The 19,000-nt window shown below is 46.4% G+C and overlaps 1 protein-coding gene across 1 annotated transcript in view; it reads left to right on the top strand.

Annotated features, from left to right (window-relative positions):
- Nucleotides 1–11,960, top strand: part of FER1L5 (fer-1 like family member 5) — a 71,669-nt gene extending 59,709 nt beyond the window's left edge. The window contains exons 39-47 of the mRNA XM_056860080.1: nucleotides 692–831; nucleotides 3,248–3,336; nucleotides 4,138–4,233; nucleotides 7,048–7,189; nucleotides 7,855–7,954; nucleotides 9,423–9,625; nucleotides 11,178–11,287; nucleotides 11,523–11,670; nucleotides 11,868–11,960. Coding sequence (XP_056716058.1) covers nucleotides 692–831; nucleotides 3,248–3,336; nucleotides 4,138–4,233; nucleotides 7,048–7,189; nucleotides 7,855–7,954; nucleotides 9,423–9,625; nucleotides 11,178–11,287; nucleotides 11,523–11,670; nucleotides 11,868–11,960 — 1,121 coding nt within the window. The remainder of the gene's footprint in view (nucleotides 1–691; nucleotides 832–3,247; nucleotides 3,337–4,137; nucleotides 4,234–7,047; nucleotides 7,190–7,854; nucleotides 7,955–9,422; nucleotides 9,626–11,177; nucleotides 11,288–11,522; nucleotides 11,671–11,867) is intronic.
- The last annotated feature ends 7,040 nt before the right edge of the window (nucleotides 11,961–19,000 follow it).

Genomic DNA, 19,000 nt, shown 5'->3' with positions numbered 1-19,000 from the left:
CCTTCACAAGTCCCACTGAAATCAACCTAAGTTTTATAAGAGTTCATTAGTAATTGCAGGGGTGGGGTGGAATGTGCAAAACAAAGTGTTGTGTAAATGTGCTTGATTTGCATAATTTATACCAGTCACAGAACTCAGTTTTTCTTATTGCAGAATTCAAGTTGCTTTGTTGTAGAACTGTAATTTTTTAAAAGCCAAAATACAAGGTGAAACTACATGTGACATTGGAGTTCTGTGATTGGCTCTCAAATGCAGTACAGAGGCTAATCTGGATCAGGTCCATTGCACAATGTGAAGAGGTTAACTTTTTAGTCTGGGCTGCTTCCTCTGTTGAAAATTCCATAACTGCACCCCTTTAGGTTACCTTAAGCTCCTTTAGGGGGAAAAAGACAGGTGCCTGCATTGTGCCTTTCTTTTTTCTCTACCAGAGTTTAGAGCAGTCCAGGAAGGTCATTTTCAATTTCCAGCATAGAGGACAAATTAAAAAAAAACTTTTCGCCAGTGCAGTGACCTTGATCTATATCATCCCCATCCCAATACACACACACCACTTTTAGTAAGCCTGGAGTTCCAATCAGAGAATCCAGCATGATATAGTTTAGCCCTTAAGCGTATCAAGTAGCCTGGTATTTGGTCCTGGGATCTTTGAGGCAGCTTTCCGGAGAATAACATAATTTTGCTGAACTTTCAGAAACCAAAAAACCTTTACACACCCACCTGGGCCCCCCAAAAGAGCGCATGGCCCTTCACCTCCTCCGCTTATGTGGGCTGGTGCCTGAACACATAGAGACGCGCACCCTCTACACCAGTGTCCAGCCTGGTATTGGACAGGTAACTTTATGGCTGTTGGGAGTTGAATAGATTGGTACTGGTTTAATTTTTAGTGTAAGCACGACATTGCAGAGCCAGTATCTTTTGTTTGCGATTAGGGGGTGTTTGTGAGGCCCTTACAAAAACAAGTTTGTTTACGGAGTTCCAGAAAAGCAAGACTATTTCAAAAGATGGTAGCTTCATATCAAGATGCAATGATATGTAGTCATCAAGACACTACAGCTGGTGTTTGCGATGTAATATGCTGTGTGCATTTGATGCAAGGAACCTTATAGGTTTGAGCATTGTGTTTAAAAGTCCTGTCCTACATTGCAGAAGTTTTCACATTTGTTTCCTTTATGAAACGCTTTCCTTGTTGACTTCTGTGCTGAAAATCTTCTGCCTCTTGTGGCAAGTTCTGGAGAGTGTTATTAGGCCCATACTTGGTTCACAGAGTGCTCAAGCCAAGATCCATAGCAGCAGGCGTTCTGTTTTTCAAGGATGCATGGCTGTCATTACTGGTATTACCAATAAGGAATGCTTGATGACATGAAATTCCTTATGCCAGAGTACAATGGATACTCCCTGAATGTTCCCCATCTCCCATGTGGATCACCTGATGGACACTGAGTTGAGGCTCATTGGCTGTGAGGCCCAGCAACAGTAATGACATGAGACCAGTAAATGTTGTGCACAACTTGGAGGGCAAATTTTCATTAAAAAACAGGCCTATTGGATCTAGTCCAGGATTCTGTTTCCTGCAGCAGCCAACCAAAATCCCAAATCAGCCTAGCAATACTGATCAGTTTTATTTTTGACCCTTTATTCATTTTGAAAATTTCTATGCCATCTCTCCAGAGATGCTGTTCAAGGCAGCTTGCGAAAACATAATGAAAATACAAATCATAAAAGTTATTAACAATTAAAACCCCAATAATTAAAAAAATCCCATCATTAAAAACCTGGACAAGAACATAAAACATCTTTTTAATGTTTTTTTTTATTTTCTAACCATTAAAATACAAACAAACATACAATATACATAACAACAGAACAAAAACAACATGATGCAAACATAAAAACTACAATATACCAAAACAAGCTTTAGTTGGGTGAATGTACAGAATTGTTTTCCCCTCTTATAAGTAGCCCCATGGCGCAGAGTGGTAAGCTGCAATACTGCAGTCCAAGCTCTGCTTACGACCTGAGTTCGATCCCGACAGAAGTTGGTTTCAGGTAGCCAGCTCAAGGTTGACTCAGCCTTCCATCCTTCCGAGGTCGGTAAAATGAGGACCCAGCTTGCTGGGGGTAAAGGGAAGATGACTGGGGAAGACACTGGCAAACCACCCTGTAAACAAAGTCTGCCTAGTAAACATCGGGCTGTGACATCACCCCATGGGTCAGGAATGACCCAGTGCTTGCACAGGGGACCTTTACCTTTTTTACCTTATAACATACCCTATAATATGCTATTCTGATTTTATGATATTGTATATACTACTTTTTGTTTGATCATTCATCTCATAATATGTGTGCTTTACATTTGAATACTAATGCTAGCCTATATTAAATCATGTTAACTCATTTATAAATGCTAACAAACTTGTTTGTAGTCGATAAGAACCATAATAAACTTTTCCAGCATAATATTGTATCTGATATTTTCATTTCTGTTTATACTTTGCACTTGCATAGTAAATCTAACCAAGATTGGATACTATCTCATTTATAATCACATATAAGGTTATTTATGATCACTAGGTTCCGTAATAAACGTTTCCAGTAAAACCTTACAGCTAAGCGATTTCATTTGTAAACATGAAACATCTTTATGCAGCTCTGAGTTGCATATAAGGCAGCAGGGAGAAATGGCTCAAGAGGCTGTAATGTCAGAGTGATTGCAGCAAGCCTGAACATGTGTTCCTTGAACAGTTCCTTGAAGCCAGTCCAAAGCCTTCAGACCATTCAGACCTTAACAAAAGTCATTTCCATGCCCACTTTCTCTCTACTTCCTTGCCAGCACCTTTAGAATGCAGAGGGTAAGGTTGCCAACCTCCAGATACTAGCTGGAGATCTCCTGCTATTACAACTGGTCTCCAGCTGATATAGTTCCCCTGGAGAAATGGCCGCTTTTGCAATTGGATTCTATGGCACTGAAGTTCCTCCCCTCCCCAAACCCTGTCCTCCTCAGGCTCCACCCTCAAAAACCTCCCGCCAGTGGCGAAGAATGACCTGGCAACCCTAAGAGAGGGGGAGGTGATTCTGGCCAGCTGATGTAGTATAACATTCTCACTGTGGGCTAGTGGAGATGGGAGGAAAGGAGATCTACTTTTCAAGGTAGCAAAATTTGTAAGAAGACCAGAAGGACAGCCTTCCCACCAGCAAGTCTGTAGTGCTGATGATTTCTTTATACGTTTTTCGTCCTTCTTATATCCAGGGTAAAGTCCAGCTGTGGGTTGATGTCTTCCCAGAAAGCTTAGGTGAACCAGGACCTGCTTTTGATATCACCCCAAGAAAACCCAAGCCGTAAGTCAATATGCATACCTGAAACACTTTAAATTCATATCAAAATCCCTCCTGTCCAGCTGATTTTCAGTAAGATTTCCTGAGAGGCCATAAATGGGATTCAAGGTCCAAATGCCTCCGTCTGGCTACCAATAGCCACCTCTTCCCAACCAAGTGTACTAATAGGAAGTCCTGTTTCACAGACCAGAGCATTGTTATCTGTCTTATCAATGTTTCTTTCCCATTTGTATTAATCACACTCCTTCTCCTTTCACAATGTGATTGTTGTTGTTATTTTATTAAATTTATAACCCCAGCAAAAGCCAGGCTCAAGGGGAGGGAGGGCTTGCATGATCACCTGGAATTTGGATCCGACATGCTGTTCCCACTCTGTGTAAAAGAACAAGTGTAAGCTATGTACCTGCCTGGGCCCTGTGCAGGCAGAAGGGGAAAGCCACGAAAAGGGGTAGATGGGATTACATGGGCAGGATATACATGTCCACATTAGCTCACACATGACATTATACTTGAAGTATGGGTTATTAATCTAAAAAAATGTATATCCTGCTTTGCTGCCCAAAAGAGAAAGACACCCAAGGCAGCTTACACGAATCTTTAAAACAACCAATTAGGGATCCTGTGTTCTTGCTTCTCCATCCTACACACTGTGGAGCTTATGTCAACTAGCCTGGAATGCTCATGGGGGACTCACAGAAAAGTCTCTCCGTACAGTAGAAATCTGATCTGGTCCGGTGCTTGGGTACAGCAGGGAAGGTATGTCTCCAAACACCCACCAGCAACCAAAACTCCTCTTCTCTCTAGGTTTGAACTCCGGTGCATCATCTGGAACACAAAGGATGTGGACCTGGAGGACACGAATATTTTTGGAGAGAGGATGAGCGACATTTATGTTAAAGGGTACCAAGCCAATGGGTGATGGGTGAATCATCGCTTTTTGCTCTGCAGGACTGACAAATGCAGTCCTGAGTTACACCCTTGACTTCAGTGGACTGAGAAAGCGGAATCACTATTTAGGGTTGCACTGAGTGGCCAGTTACTAAATAATTGCCCTTACTTCTGCCTGGGAATCCACTACCAATCCCATTCCAATTTTCTTTTAGGTTGTTATCTGATGCCTCACTTAGATTTAAAAAAAAATCATCAAAGAAAAGTGTTGCCTTCCTTCAAAGAAACGAGGCAGTTCACAACTATCAAAAGCAATAATACAAAAAGAGGAGGTCTGGAGCTAAAGATTTGGCTAGCTATTATGAACTGATATGTGAACAGCCCTCCCCATCGCTCCAACTTGATCCATGTTCCTTTCTCCTCTGAAAGAGGAAAGAACTCAGGGAGATAATGGGCAGACTCTTCCCACCGGCTTCCTCTCCTGCATCTGATCCATTCTTCTTTCCATCCCTGCTTTTGCTAGGCTCTGTCCTTTGAAGCCTTCTCAGCCCCCCCCTCCTGCTTTCTGTACCCTTTGTTCTCTCCCCCACTGCCTGTCCTGTCCCTCTGTGACATCAGGCCAGCTGAGCTGATCCTGCATTCATCTTGTTGCCACCAATTCTTCCTCCTCAGCAAAAATCTATAATGTGAAGAGCACCAAACATTACAGCCTGGAGTTTGGCAGCCCTATATGGATTGCGCTGTGGATCTCCAAACCCAAAAAAGGGGGGAAAGGTGACAGGTGACAGTTTATTGTAATGCTTCATCAGGGGGATCAGCTGTGGAAAGGTTCAGAACAAAGGAACTCTGATCCCCCTGATGAAACTCATACATTGAAGCACTAGGGGTTTTACATGACAATAAAGCTGTCACCTGTCACCTTTTCTGGTTTGCTGGCACATTGCTTGTTGTCTTCCGATTTTTCCTTTCTCTACTGTGGCTCTCCAACACATTTTTATGTTTAAGTAGTAGCTTGGGGTGGGGGGGATTTGGACTGCAGCACAGAGAACTTAGATGTCTCCCCCACCCCTGTGCTGGTTTCCCAACCATAAACCATTCCTCCCATTGAGCTGCTATGTGCTCCTTTGGAGGAAACATACAGGTTGACTGTATGCTGTGTGAATGTTTCCGCAACAGGCCAAACAGTAGCTCCTGGAAGCCTTGTGAAGTCAGGAAAGCCATATGAGTAAGAGGTTAACCCTCTGCCCCATGTACAGCCCTGATGAAAAGCACCATTTCCTTGCAGCTTTTGTTTAATTACAAAAACAGGCTAGAGATCTGTTCATGGATCTTCCAGAATATTATTTTGCCTGACCCTCATCCAGGTTGGGAAGAGAGGGATTCTGAGACTCAAAAGACTCCACAGTGATAAAATTTCAAGGAAATTGTACTGGAGTGCTCAGAGTTTGGAAAAATGGGAAGCAGGGATAGTTTTGTTTCAAATTGGGCCAGGCTTTGTTCAGCCTGCAATCTATTCACCATCTTTTGGTATATAATAATTACCACAAATAGAGTTACTATAAACCAAACCAAAAATATTGATGAACATGGCCTAATACTAGATATGGCATACCTTCAAAGAAGGTTCGAGATAGTTTGGTTGTGTAATTCTATGCAGTTTCTCACTTCAGGGGGCAGAATAAGGAGGATTCCAGATAGTATGAGGATGTCCCTTTCTCACCCACAGTGCTCATTTCAGCAAGTCCAGCAGATTAGACTAGGGAGAGCCAGCATGGTGTAGTGGTTAAGAGCGGTGGTTTGGAGCGGTGGACTCTAATCTGGAGAACCGGGTTTGATTCCCCACTCCTCCACGTGAGTGGCGGACGCTAATCTGGTGAACTGTGTTTGTTTCCCCACTCCTACACATGAAGCCAGCTGGGTGACCTTGGGCTAGTCACAGTTCTCTCAGCCCGACCTACCTCACAGGGTGTCTGTTGTGTGGAGGGAAAGGGAAGGTGATTGTAAGCCAGTTTGAATCTTCCTTAAGGGGTAGAGAAAGTCGGCATATAAAAACCAACCCTCTTCCTCCATCTTCTTGCCTTCGCCAGACTAGAGCTGTTTGTGGAGGTGAGAGAGGGAGGCAGGCACAAGGGAGGCAACTTCCTCCAAAAAGTGAAGCCCCAATAAACTGTGTCTCCCAGAGTAGGCCTCATCAGACTCTCCCACTCCCAGCACTCCGAAAACAACTGTGGCCTCCAGGGCAAGGATAAACAGAGCAGCTCTAATGCCATTTCCATCCAGCCTTGCCTAGAGACAGTTTCATCTTCTTCCAGTAGGTGAAGCCCTAAACTCAGCGGAACTTATTCCCAGCTATTCTTGCCCAGACAGGCCAGGCTTGAGCATGAAACAGTTTCCTGATGACTTTTTGCATTACTGGTATGACCCTGCTCCTCCTGGGATGGTCTAATCTGTTGAAAAAGGATTCGAATGGTTTTAGGGCCACCTGAAAAAAAAGTGGCATCCCACCCCGCTTTTAGCATTGGATATAACTGCACATCACCCAACGTTCTGGAAACGGTCCCTAGCAGACGGAGACAAGGGCTAGATCATACACCATGAGGATGATGACACCACGGGGCACTTGTTATTCCATTGTGCTGGCCACTCCTACCTTCATTTTGCGCAAGGTCTGTGGAAGGACAGGGACATCTCTCCCAAAGGTGGTAGCAGGATTGCACAAGGCAGCTTTTTTATACCTGGAGTGCCCAGCTGCACCCCACAATCTGGGATGGGGCAAAAGAATTCCAGTGGGTGAGGCCAACATCCCCTTCTGTGTTCTGGTTTCAGGTGGCTGGATGGCCTGGAAGAGGACAAGCAGAAGACGGATGTCCACTACAGGTCTATGGCAGGAGAAGGCAACTTCAACTGGAGGTTTGTGTTTACCATGGACTATCTACCCATGGAGCAGGTCTGCGTCCTCACCAAGAAGGTGGGTAGAAACTGATCTTGAGTGTTTTACATTATTTTTGAAAGGCTCTGGCCTTTCTCTAAGGTAGGGTTGCCAACCTCCAGGTAATAGCAGAAGATCTCCTGCTATTACAACTGATCTCCAGCCGATAGAGATCAGTTCACCTGGAGAAAATGGCCGCTTTGGCAATTGGACTCTATGGCATTGAAGTCCCTCCACTCCCCAAACCTCTCCCTCCTCGGGCTCCACCCCCAAAACCTCCCGCTGATAGCTGAGAGGGACCTGGCAACCCTACTCTAAGGTGAGTTGTGTGTTGACTTTCTCGCAGCTAAGAAAGCCCCCACTGTGTTGCCCAAATCTAACTAAGAAGATCCCCATGTACACCCCCTTCTGAATCAACAGCTGCAGTCGTAACTCCATGCACATCCAAAGGCGCATCAGAATACAGACATTTGTGCCTGTTGCATTGCTTTCAGTGGGCCACTCTGAAATGCATCCTGACTAGTATCCATTTTTACTAGTAGCCATGGATAACCCTCTCCTCCACGAACATGTCCACTCCCTTCTTAAAGCCTTCCAAGTTGGCAGCTCATCACCACATCCTGGGGCAGGGAGTTCCACAGTTTAACTATGGCCATTGTAGCTCTGCGGGTTCAGATGTGTTTTTTTCCCAAATAACTTTGCAGCAACATTTCTGGAGTCTGGACGAAACCATGCAGAAAGTGCCCCCCAAGCTGATCATCCAGATTTGGGATAATGACAAGTTCTCAGCTGATGATTTTCTGGGTAAGGAGGACATTTTTGTCTCAAGGTGGCAAGTGGCCCTTCCTGACTCCTCCCCATAAAGCTTTTTCCTTGTCCTAACAGAAAATATTGATTTCCCACTTTGCAAATTCCACTGAAGTCCTTCTCCACGCTTCGGGTCGAACAAATTAAAAAAAACATTTCCATGAATATTTCCAAAGACATATTTTTGTTTCCCTTTGGATAATTCCTCCTGCCATTTAACTGCAACATACTGCCTCGCATGTCCAAGACAGAAGGCACATGAAGAACTGATCTGTTAATGTCCACTCCATAAGCTTTAGCCAATGACTTTCAAACAGCCTTCAGGATTCTGGGGGACTGTTAGGCACAGCACTTGTAATGAGCCCCCCTGAACCTGGTAAAGGTGAAGAGTGTGCCATCAAGGAGTTGGACACACTGCCTTTGACTTTCTGGAGCATGCTGGCACTGCCTTTACCAACCTGTAGCCCCTGGTGAATGGCCCACTTTACCATCCTTAGCAGCTAGCCCTGCTGTGGGTGTTCAGGGAACTGTTTCTCGATTAATTTGTTTGCCTAGGAAGCCCTGGATGTTGCAGAAGATTTGGGGGGCATGCTCTAGGGCAGCGGCTCTCAACCTTTTTTGCTGCATTCCCCCCTTTTGCCATTGTTCAGAATATAAGTCCCCTTTTCCCAAGATAGTGATAAACTTTATTGAATGTCGAAGATTAAATTAAAAACAAACTACAATTTTACAGATTGTACATAATCTACAGGACATCACACTTTGCTAGTGGTCCCAATCCCCCCCCCCGGAACCCTAAAATTCCCCCCTTGTTGAGAACCCATGCTCTAGGGCTTGTTCACAATTCAACCAGAGCATCAACTAGGAAAGGTGGGGGACTAATACAGGAAGAAAAAAAAAACCCAAAAGGAGGAGCTCAAAAGGTACTCCAAAACTGATGTTCACTGTGTCCCAATGTGTGTGTCTGTTTATCAGGAGTAAGCAACGTTTATTTTAAAGAATTTGCAATGTTTCTTTTACAATAAATACTAGATCAAAAGAATATCATTTCTATTTACTCTCATTTTACAATTGTCTGCTTTTTATGCAGGTGTGTACTCCTTGTTAGCCTTGATGAAGACAGTAATCTCAAAATATTTGGGGGGCACACTGAACACTGATTTGAGGGTAGTTTTTGAAGTTTTCATCCTTTTCCCTCACTCTTAATCCATGTAAACTGATCAAGTGCCATTTGTGGGCTTCCTATGCAAGATACAGGCCTAGTCAAGACCTGACATAAACTGATCACATGCCCCAGAACATGTCCCCCAATTCTCTGTAACACGCTGGAGTTGTGTGGCAGCGCAAGCATTGCTGTAGGAAGCTAGTGCTGAAGACTGGAAATTTGGAAGCCCATTGCCTACAGTTAGGAGACCACAGACCAAATCCCCTCTGTCTTCTACCAAGCATACCTTTTTGCCTACAGGAGTTCTGGAGCTCAACCTGACCAGCATTCCACGACCTGCCAAACGGCCCCGGGACTGCACCGTGAAAATGTTGCAAGAGGGCGGCCAAGACTCTAATCCTTTTCACCGCAAGAAGCCCAAGCGGATCTCTTTATTTGCGCAAAAGAACTTGAGGGGCTGGTGGCCGTGCATTGTGTGTGAGGAAGACAAACGGAGGGTCTCAGTAAGGAAACAGAAGACATTGTGCTCAAGCGAAGCCCTGGCCTTGTGAGCCTGGCTGGCTGGCTAGCAACAGAAGGCAGACAATGATGGCTGACAGAGGAACTGGGAGGGGGGGTTTCACCTGCAAGCCACCCAGGCTCTATCCTCTGTGTTCCATTTTCCCCAGCCCTAACCCCTGAGTACACACCATGTAGCCATCCATCTAAACCCACAATGCAAATAGTGATAGCATGACTGCAACTGGAAATGCGTGCCTTCCATACTCTTCCACGGAGAGTATGTTCCACTCAATTCTTTGGCATTCCTCCCCCTTTGCTAACTTCACTATACTTTTACAACCTGACAGCCCCTTCCTTCCAATGAACCTTTATACTCGCCCGTTTAAATGCTGCACTCAGCAGTATTAAACGGAAGATACAGAAATCTACCATACGCTGACAGACTTTGCTCGTGCAATTCAAAGAAAATTGACACATCATCTCATAAGATGATGGAAACTCTTCATCTCAGTTTTTCGGAATACCACCACCACACGGTTTGCCCACTTATACTTACTATCTGACAACTCCTCGTCTTTCTAGAGCCTTCTGTTTAGCTAGACTGAATGCTAACCCCTCTATGGTTATTCAGGGCAGAATTTTGAATATACCATACCCAGACAGGACCTGTCCTTGCTCTTCTGGCTCTATTGATTCATTAGCTCATGCCCTCTTGGAATGCCGCTTCTATGAGGAACTTCGATCACGTGATACCTCTCCCCTTTTAACATATAAATCTAATGCCTGTTTCTGACATAATGCCTTTTTAACTAAGTGACAGGTATCCCAAGGCTACATTGTCAGTGACAAGATTTCAGTCCTTATATCCCTCAAACATTAGATTTATGTTGCTCAAGATCAAGGAGCTTCTAAGGGATAAAGGAACGGAAGGAATGCCCCCTATTTAAACACCACTGAGATAAATGGATTGCCCCCATATTGGCGAGAATTCCTGCCCCCATAACAAGAGACAAAATAGACCCCTTTTGCTGATGGATAGAGACCCAAATGTAACATTAGCTGTGGCCAAATATCTTTCCGTCATATTTTCCTCTATGAAATAACTGCTCGGGACCTACAGGTCATAGGAGCAAAGAAGGAAAGAAAGACTGCAACTGGGAGGGGCAGGGGAGGAGATGAGACAACACAAACACACCAGCCTACTTGGTGGTGAACTCGCCCTGGGGAACAGGGCTGCCAGTTGAGACAACACAAACACACCAGCCTACTTGGTGGTGAACTCGCCCTGGGGAACAGGGCTGCCAGTTCCAGGTTGGGAAATACTTGGAGATTTTGGGGGTGGAGCCTGAAGAGGGTGGGGTTTGGGGAGGGAAGGGACTTCAGTGGGGTATTATGACATAGAGTCCAAAGTGGCCATTTTCTCCAGGGGAATTGATCTCTGTGCCTGGAGATCAGTTGTAAGAGCCGGAGTTCTCCAGCCACCACCTGGAGACAGGCAACCCTACTGGGGAGCCTCCCTCCCTCCGTTGTGACTTTGCCTCTCTGCCTTTCTAGGGGAAGGTTGAAATGTCACTGGAGCTGCTGACAGGAAAGGAGGCCGAAGAGCGGCCGGCTGGGAAAGGAAGGGAGGAGCCAAATATGAACCCAGTCCTGAAGCCGCCAGAGTAAGACCGCCATGTGGAAGTGCCCTCCATTTCGGAGCCTCGGGGGGGGGGGGGCAGAAGCAAATAGAGTTGCCAACAGGCACTATCGGGTTTCGAGCATTAAAGCATCCTTTTTTTCCAGCCATGTTCACCCATGTTGGCTGCCAGTGGCAGGGGAAGGGGGTGGAAGCTGTGAGCAGCTGTCATATCTGAAGTCTGACAATATCTTCATATCCATTGTCCTCCCTCTGACCAGGAGGCCAGCGACATCCTTCCTGTGGTTCACAGCCCCAATGAAGAGCATCAAGTACATCATCTGGCAGAAGAGCAAGTGGAAGATCTTAATCTGCTTCTGCTTCCTGCTGCTGTTCTTGTTGTTTGCTACCTTCATCTACTCAGCCCCAGTGAGTCCTCTGCTGAGGGGATGGGGAATTTGGCCCACAAAGGAGCTAGGGACTTGAAGTGGAGGGGCTCAACCGCTTCCCCATGGCTGTGAGTCATCCCACAGATAGAAGGACGGGCTGTGGTTCTGTCCACTCGCTCTCTGCCTTTCCTGCCCCATCTCCATGTTCTGCCTGACGACACTTTCTTCTTTTCTCAGGGCTACTTGGCCATGAAGTTGATAAATCCAATGAAGGGTTCCATCAAAATGCCTGCTTTCTCTAAGAAAGAAAAGAAACCTCTCTCAACATGAAACTTGGTCGCTACCGTGTCTGCTGTAACTCAGATCTCCAAATGTCACCATGTACCTTCGAACTGGTCCTGATGTCCATAAGTAGAATCTTCCCTTGACCCCCACCTTGCTGTCAAATTGACTTCAGAAACAGAACCTCCAAATGGGATGGGTAAGGAAACGGCCCTCCCAAGTCTTCTCACCATTACACAGGCCCTCTGATTTCAACCACAATTGATAGCATTGACTATAGCCAAGACCAACTTCACATGAAAACAAAGGGGGGAAGCCCCAGTGCAGAGCTCCTAATAGTCCTCCACTATTGAAATAAAATATAACACAAAGAAGCATAAGTAGGCTTTCAGTAGTCCTGTGTATATTTACTCAGAAGTAGGTACAATGGGGCTTACTTGCAGATAAGTGCGCTTAGGACTGCAACCTGAGCCAATTTGTTGTGTTATTATTTTTAGCTTCCCCATCCTCCAATGAGCCCATTTTATCTTAATAACAAGCCTGTTAAAAAGGTTAGGCTGAGAGGGAGCAGAACTGGCCCAACCATAACCAGTAAACCTTCAGCCATTTGAACTTGGCTCTCCATAGTCACTGTCCAACCACTCTGTGGCCATTTATGCATGGGAGGTTTTGCCTTGGATTTGCAGCTCTCTAGATGCACATCTCCCCCAACCAAATTCTCAAAACTCTGCATGGGGGCTTATTTTTGAGTTTTGAGAATTTGGAAGGGGGAAATGTGCAGCTAGACAGTGGCAAACTCAAGGCAAAACCTCCCATGCATAAATGGCCTGTGCGTCTGCCATCAAATCACAGCTGACTTATGGCAACCCCATAGGGTTTTCTAGGCAAGAGAAGTATGGTTTGCCATTGCCTGCCACCATGTGGGCTGAGAGAGTTCTGAGAACTAGGACTGGCCAAAGGTCACCCAGCAGGCTTCATGTGGAGGAGGAGAACCCGGTTCTCCAGAATAGAGTCCGCCACTCTTAACCACTACACTCCACTAAATAAAACCTTTATGGTATGTAAGCTATATTAGACAGCAATTTTTTAATGTTTTGTTGTTGTTTTTAATTAACCCCAGACCTTATCAAAACAGGAGGCCACTTAGAAGAGTCATTCCTCTCTCCCTGCTTCTGACACGGCATCTGCTAGGACATATGGCAGTATCTTGTACGAACAAAGGAAGCACGCTTTGTGATTTGTAACTGCTGATTTTTTATTTATGTGCAAACTGAATGATTTTTTTTTTCATTTGGGCAACAGCTGTATCTATATTACTGTTTTTAGAACTAAAAAGCAACAATTAATGTTCTGCTGTCTTTTGAACACAAGGGGCTGTTAGGCAGCAATTCAGTTCCCCAGCTTGCTTTAGTTGGGGAGTTTGCTTTTTTTTTTTCTTCTTTTTAAAAAAATGCTATTGCCTATATTTCCACAGAAACAGATGAGAACTAAAGTATGTTTGTAAAGCATACCTGATTCTTTTTTTTTAAATTATTTGCTTTTATGAAGCAATACTCTCTAACAGCAGCTGTCCCTCCACGCTGCCATAACAGAAGCCATGGGGGGGGGGGGCAAAGAGTCCTGCCTCGTGCAAGCATGGATGCGCATTCTTTGCTACTATGGGAAATACCCACTCTCCCAAAATCCCCAAGCCCAGTATTTCAAGTCTTTTGCTTGCTCTGTGCTAGAATCCTGGCTTGAAGCAGGAGGTAAATTGAATGCCCAGAGGTTTTTTTCTTTAATGGCCTTGTTTCCAGTCTATTTCTAGCATCCCAGTTTTAGAATTTGTATGCCAAATTTCAGCCTTCTGGGTGGCTTGCAAATACTGTCAGCCCTCAAAATGGAGAACTCAGTCTCTCATTTTCAGTGTTTTCTGGTAACTGGGATGCTCTGGCCATACAAGGCAACCCATGGTGCAGAGTGGTAAGCTGCAGCTTTGCTCACAACTTGAGTTCGATCCTGACGGAAGTCGGTTTCATATAATCGGCTCAAGGTTGACTCAGCCTTCCATCCTTCCGAGGTCGGTGAAATGAGAACCCAGCTTGCTGGGGGTAAAGGGAAGATGACTGGGGAAGGCACTGGCAAACCACCCCGTAAACAAAGTCTGCCTTGGAAATGTCGGGATGTGACGTCACCCCATGGGTCAGGAATGACCCAGTGCTTGCACAGGGGACCTTTACCTTTTATTGTTGTAAGCTGCCTCATTTATAAGGAAACGAAAGGTATAAAAAAAAAAAGCTTGAAACATACACCTTCCTGAGTCAGGGACCAGGCTAAGTAAAAAGGTAAGCACCTGGTCATTCCTGACCCATGGGGTGACGTCACATCCCGACATTTACTAGGCAGACTTGGTTTGTGGGGTGGTTTGCCAGTGCCTTCCCCAGTCATCTACACTTTACCCCCAGCAGGCTAAGTGGGGACACCAAAAACCTAATGGCAGGCAGATTCAGCAGGAGCAGCATCTCCCCACAGTCATCCCGAGGCACCTGCCAAGCAGCTGTGCAGCAGTCTAGCTCCATCTTGGAAGCTGCCCTTGCATCTGCACTGAGAGTCTGCTAACTGTGCAGCTAACTGGCAAGAGGCAAGGGTGGCTCTGTTGGGGAAGGGGGAGAAGAGGGGTCCCCATCAGATGATGGTGCAGGTGGGCGGGGTGCTGCCACTCACACTGCTCTGTCCCATGGTGCTGCAGGGGGTACCCCCCCCCAACTAAAGTCCTTCCCAGGCAGCAGAGCGGGCGTCAAGGGGTGCAGCTCCTTGCTCACACTCAGCTATGAATAAAGTCAGACCCCTTCGCCCAGACTACATAAAATCAACCATCCAGAAGGCAAGGAAGAGGCTTTGGCATCTGTGCATGTTTATTTCAAGACACAAAATTACATGTACAGAAAAGGGGGGGGAGAAGAGTCAGGCAGAAGCACAGACAAGGCTTTGAAGCCATCAGGCAAAAAAAACAGAAGAGACCCTTTGAAAAGGATGATGCTTCCAGGCTGCAATATTGCTTTGTCATCATGTAGAAAAAAGGCTAACATTGCCAAGAAGAGACAAAACAAGCCTACTGAAGCAACAAGCCTAGAAGCCTCAGTGCTCCTTATGATGGAATGTGGTAATGGGATATGACCACATCTGGGACCCATGCATTCATCATAAGACCTTCCTGTGGTTTTTAGCTACTGGAGCCACTCCTGCAAGGAGCGATCCCCCTGAGACTTCAGAGCCAATCCATCTCCCAACAACGGAGCAGATGGTCTGGGCCAGGAACCAAACACAAGGGAATGATCCGCAATGTTACGGGCAGCCTTAATGAGCAATTCAAAGGCAAAAATAAAAGGACAGGTCCATGCTTTCACTTGGAACATGAGGCTGCCTTCTATTAAGCCCAACAGCTGGGCCAGCTAGCTCAATACCGTCTACCTTTTGGCTGGCAGTCGCTCACCAAGTCCTCAGGCAGAAGCCCTTCCCATTCTTGCTGCCTGGCGATACTAAGGATTGGCTTTGTTGCTTTCTGCATGAAAAGCCTGTGCTAGGGTAGCCAACTCCAGACTGGGAAATTCCTGCAGATTTGGGAAGTGGAGTCTGGGGAGGGCAGGGTTTAGGGAGGGGAAGGAGCTCCGCAGGGATGTAATGCCATAAAGCACACCCTATGTAATGGCCATTTTCTCCAGGGAATATGATCTCTGTAGTCTGGAGATCAGTTGTAATTCCAGGAGACCTCCACACCCCACCTAGAAGTTGGCAACCCTACCCTGCACTTTTATAAAGCTAACCTAGCTTGTGGAATCCCCCCATCCTGCTCCCAAAGCCTGCAACAGCCCCATACTTAACTACCTAGCCCCTCGTGGAAGCATGCAATTTTCCTGTTCTCCCTTCTGCTGGAAACAGGTCCCTGGAGAACCTGAGGCACTTGCTACAGTGAGCCCGGGGGGAATGCTAGCCAGCAGCAGGAAGGGGAATGGGCTACCTGGCCAGCACCAAATCACAACCACAACAGAGGCTCCAGTGCATGGTCATCAGCCTTGTTTCAAGCTACAGGAAGGCAATGGGGCGGTCCACTTGCCATGTAACCCTAGCAGGCTGCTATTTTACTACAGAGCGCCAACTACCAAGCCAATACAGGGCACAGTTGCCGCCAGCTACCACTATGACATGCTGGAGAAGTGGGGAATCATACGTACGACCCTATAAAGGTTTTTTGGGAAACTTCAAAGATAGCAGCAACATTGAAGGGTGCCCAGAAAAGGCAGAGGGGAGGAAAGGACACAGCTCCTGCTGGTGAAGGCCAAAGGTCCACCAAAGCCAGCACCCTCTTCCCCACAGCAGCCAGGCAGGGGCATCCCCAGAAAGCATGCCACTGTGCCCCCTGCCGCCTGTCTCCAGCAGCAAGTATTTTGAGGTATGCTGCTATCCAGGGCTGCCCAACAGGCCTTTCTGGTCCATTGCAAAATATCTGGGCCTTTCCCCCCCCCTCCATTTCCTGCTGTGTGGGCCTGACCAGAAGTAGATCCCCCTCTGAGTCTCCACCTGCCCCTCCTCCCAATTACCTCTTTGGCTGAGGAGAGTTTTGAAAATATCCCACATACAGCAGTCGCGTGAGAGAGACCCCCATTATGGCTATAGGCAGAAAGGCCTCTGAAATTTGATGCAACTGTCACAGTACCTGTAAAAAGGATAGCATACAAACAGGTGGGCCACTTGGGCAAAGCCCAGGCTGGTTCTCTCCCAGGATCAGCAGCGTGGCAAGCATTGACCTTTCAGAGGTTTTTGGTCTCTTTGAATCAATCCTGTGGCTTCGCTGTCACTCCTCCTAGTTACAAGTTGAAGCAGAACACTCACCGTTGCATTTCAAAAAGGGTGTGCGCTGAGTTACGATCTGGACCAGTGTCAAAGGATGATCATTTGCTTCACATCGCCCAGAAGAGAAGAAGCAAACATTTCCAGCAGTGAAAATCACTCCACCCCCTTTCGATAATCTTTCTGGGATCAAGCGGAAAGGGGACAGAAATGTTTGGATGGCCAATTGCTTTTACCCTGCCATGTGCAGGCAGCTGGGATTAGCCGTGTTTAGCCCAGGAAACGCTGCCTTTGCGCCGGATCAGCTTTGTTCAATGGCATCATTCCACAGCTGAACCCAAAAGGCTACACAGCTCTGTGATATTATTATGCTCAGTGGGCGATCGCTGATTGGCTGGGATCGCTCACGAAGAGAATGACGCTGCAACTAAGAAAGGCGGCACCAAAGCAGGGGAACAGGTTAACTCAATTAAAAGAAAACATTGTGAGGTTTTGAGAAGGCCTCCTTTGGGGAACCTAAAAATCACAACAAGCCCACTTCAAACACATCAACATCGCTTAATATGACCTTTTTTAAATACCCTTTGACATGGGGGAAAAGCAGAGGTGCGAAGGCAGAATACTGCAGTCCAGTGATCAGAGGGCAAGGAAAACCTGCCCAATTGTACAGAGCAACCTTGGGATGTACTCTTCAGAACCACTTCACAACACTTGTGAAAAGCAGCACTGCCCTTCTGCTCCCCTATGTATTCAAAGCCAACTCCATGAAGGGGAGGTCAACCTTACCTCCAGCAAAGAGAGGGGGAGAAATGTGAAAAGTCAGCATGCAACTCCCACAGTAACAGACCCAGCAACAATGGACATTTCCTTCCACCAAGGTCAATTAAAAATTTTTAAAAAAAATACATGCTGACCAATAAGAAAAGGGAAACCTCATCAGTGCTTGTGGGGGGGGGATCCTTTTAGTCACTGAGAGCTGGGAAATTGCAGCACCAACTAAGAGCAGGTAAAGTTCCTTCTGAGGAAGGATGAGGCAGCATTGCAGCAACGAAAACACGTCGTTGTCCTAGAACAGTAGTTTTTGTTTTTTTTAAAGCAGCTTTCTACCTTTGTAAAAACCTTTTCATTTCAGCTTGGATGAGCCCCTGCACCCCCCTGCCATGGAATAACTGTGCATTTGCAGAGAGGACTCTGGGACCAATGCCAGGACACGCACGCTTGGGGCATAATGGTCTGCCTGAACTGAAAGTGCATTCTCTCAACCAGTGGTTCTCAACCTTTTTCCGACCGTGGCCCCCTTCCAACCACGTTTCCTTCCTGTGGCCCCCTGTCCTAATGGTAGAAAGGTAGCTATTTAAATGTTTTGTTTGTAAATAGCCAAGGGACAAAGAAGCATAAGCAGCCTCACAAAATGCACACAGCAATTTTCACCTGGGGGCCCCCGGAGGGCCATATGGCCCCAGATTGAGAACCACTGCTCTAGACTGTTCCAGGGCTGCTTTGGAAAGGTGGGCAAAACCAGGGAGCATACTGAGCATCAGTGAGCACTGAAGCATCACCCAACATGCTGCCCTGGAGTAAGGCTCAGAGCACTGCGGACGACTGAGACCCTTATATGAGTTCCTGCAGAGATACCCCCGTTTGATTATCAAAATCACCGTGATTGCAATTATTCTGGGCAGATTAATCAAGGCTCTTAACCTTTAAAAAAGGAAAGGCACCTTCAATTCCTTGGGCAAAGGGCTGGCTGCTCTGCCCCACTTTATAATAAGCGATCAGAGCAGGCAGAAGTCTCAAGTAAGGTTTTTTTTTTAAAGGCATGAGAAGGGACATTAGATGCTTCTATTTCTTCAGGATGGGAAGGGAAAGGAGTAACATTCATTGATTCACCAGGCTAGCATCCATCTTTCCCTTATTCCACAAGCAGCACTAGGAATATCTGGGTGGTGGATCAGCAAGTAGTGGTCACTATTTCTTACAGCTATATGTTATCAGCTTTCCTGGTCAAGGCAGAGACTTCTCCAAGATGCTATTGAAAAGGAGGCCCCAGCAAGACATCCAGACCACCTGCCCTGGTTCCCCCCCGCCCCACACGCAGCACACTAAGCACCGCCGTCTTGCCCCCTGCCAAACCAAAGCTCTTGGCTTCCAACCACAAAGGCGTCTTCATAGGGGGACGGCAGCTGTTGCCAACTATAGGCCTCACTGGCTGGAGGTCTCCTGATCTACCCACAGTGTCACAGAAGTTCATTTCACATTAC

The sequence above is a fragment of the Euleptes europaea genome, chromosome 14, assembly GCF_029931775.1.
Source record: "Euleptes europaea isolate rEulEur1 chromosome 14, rEulEur1.hap1, whole genome shotgun sequence".
Classification (NCBI taxonomy): domain Eukaryota; kingdom Metazoa; phylum Chordata; class Lepidosauria; order Squamata; family Sphaerodactylidae; genus Euleptes; species Euleptes europaea.
This window is presented reverse-complemented; position numbering and strand designations above follow the sequence as displayed.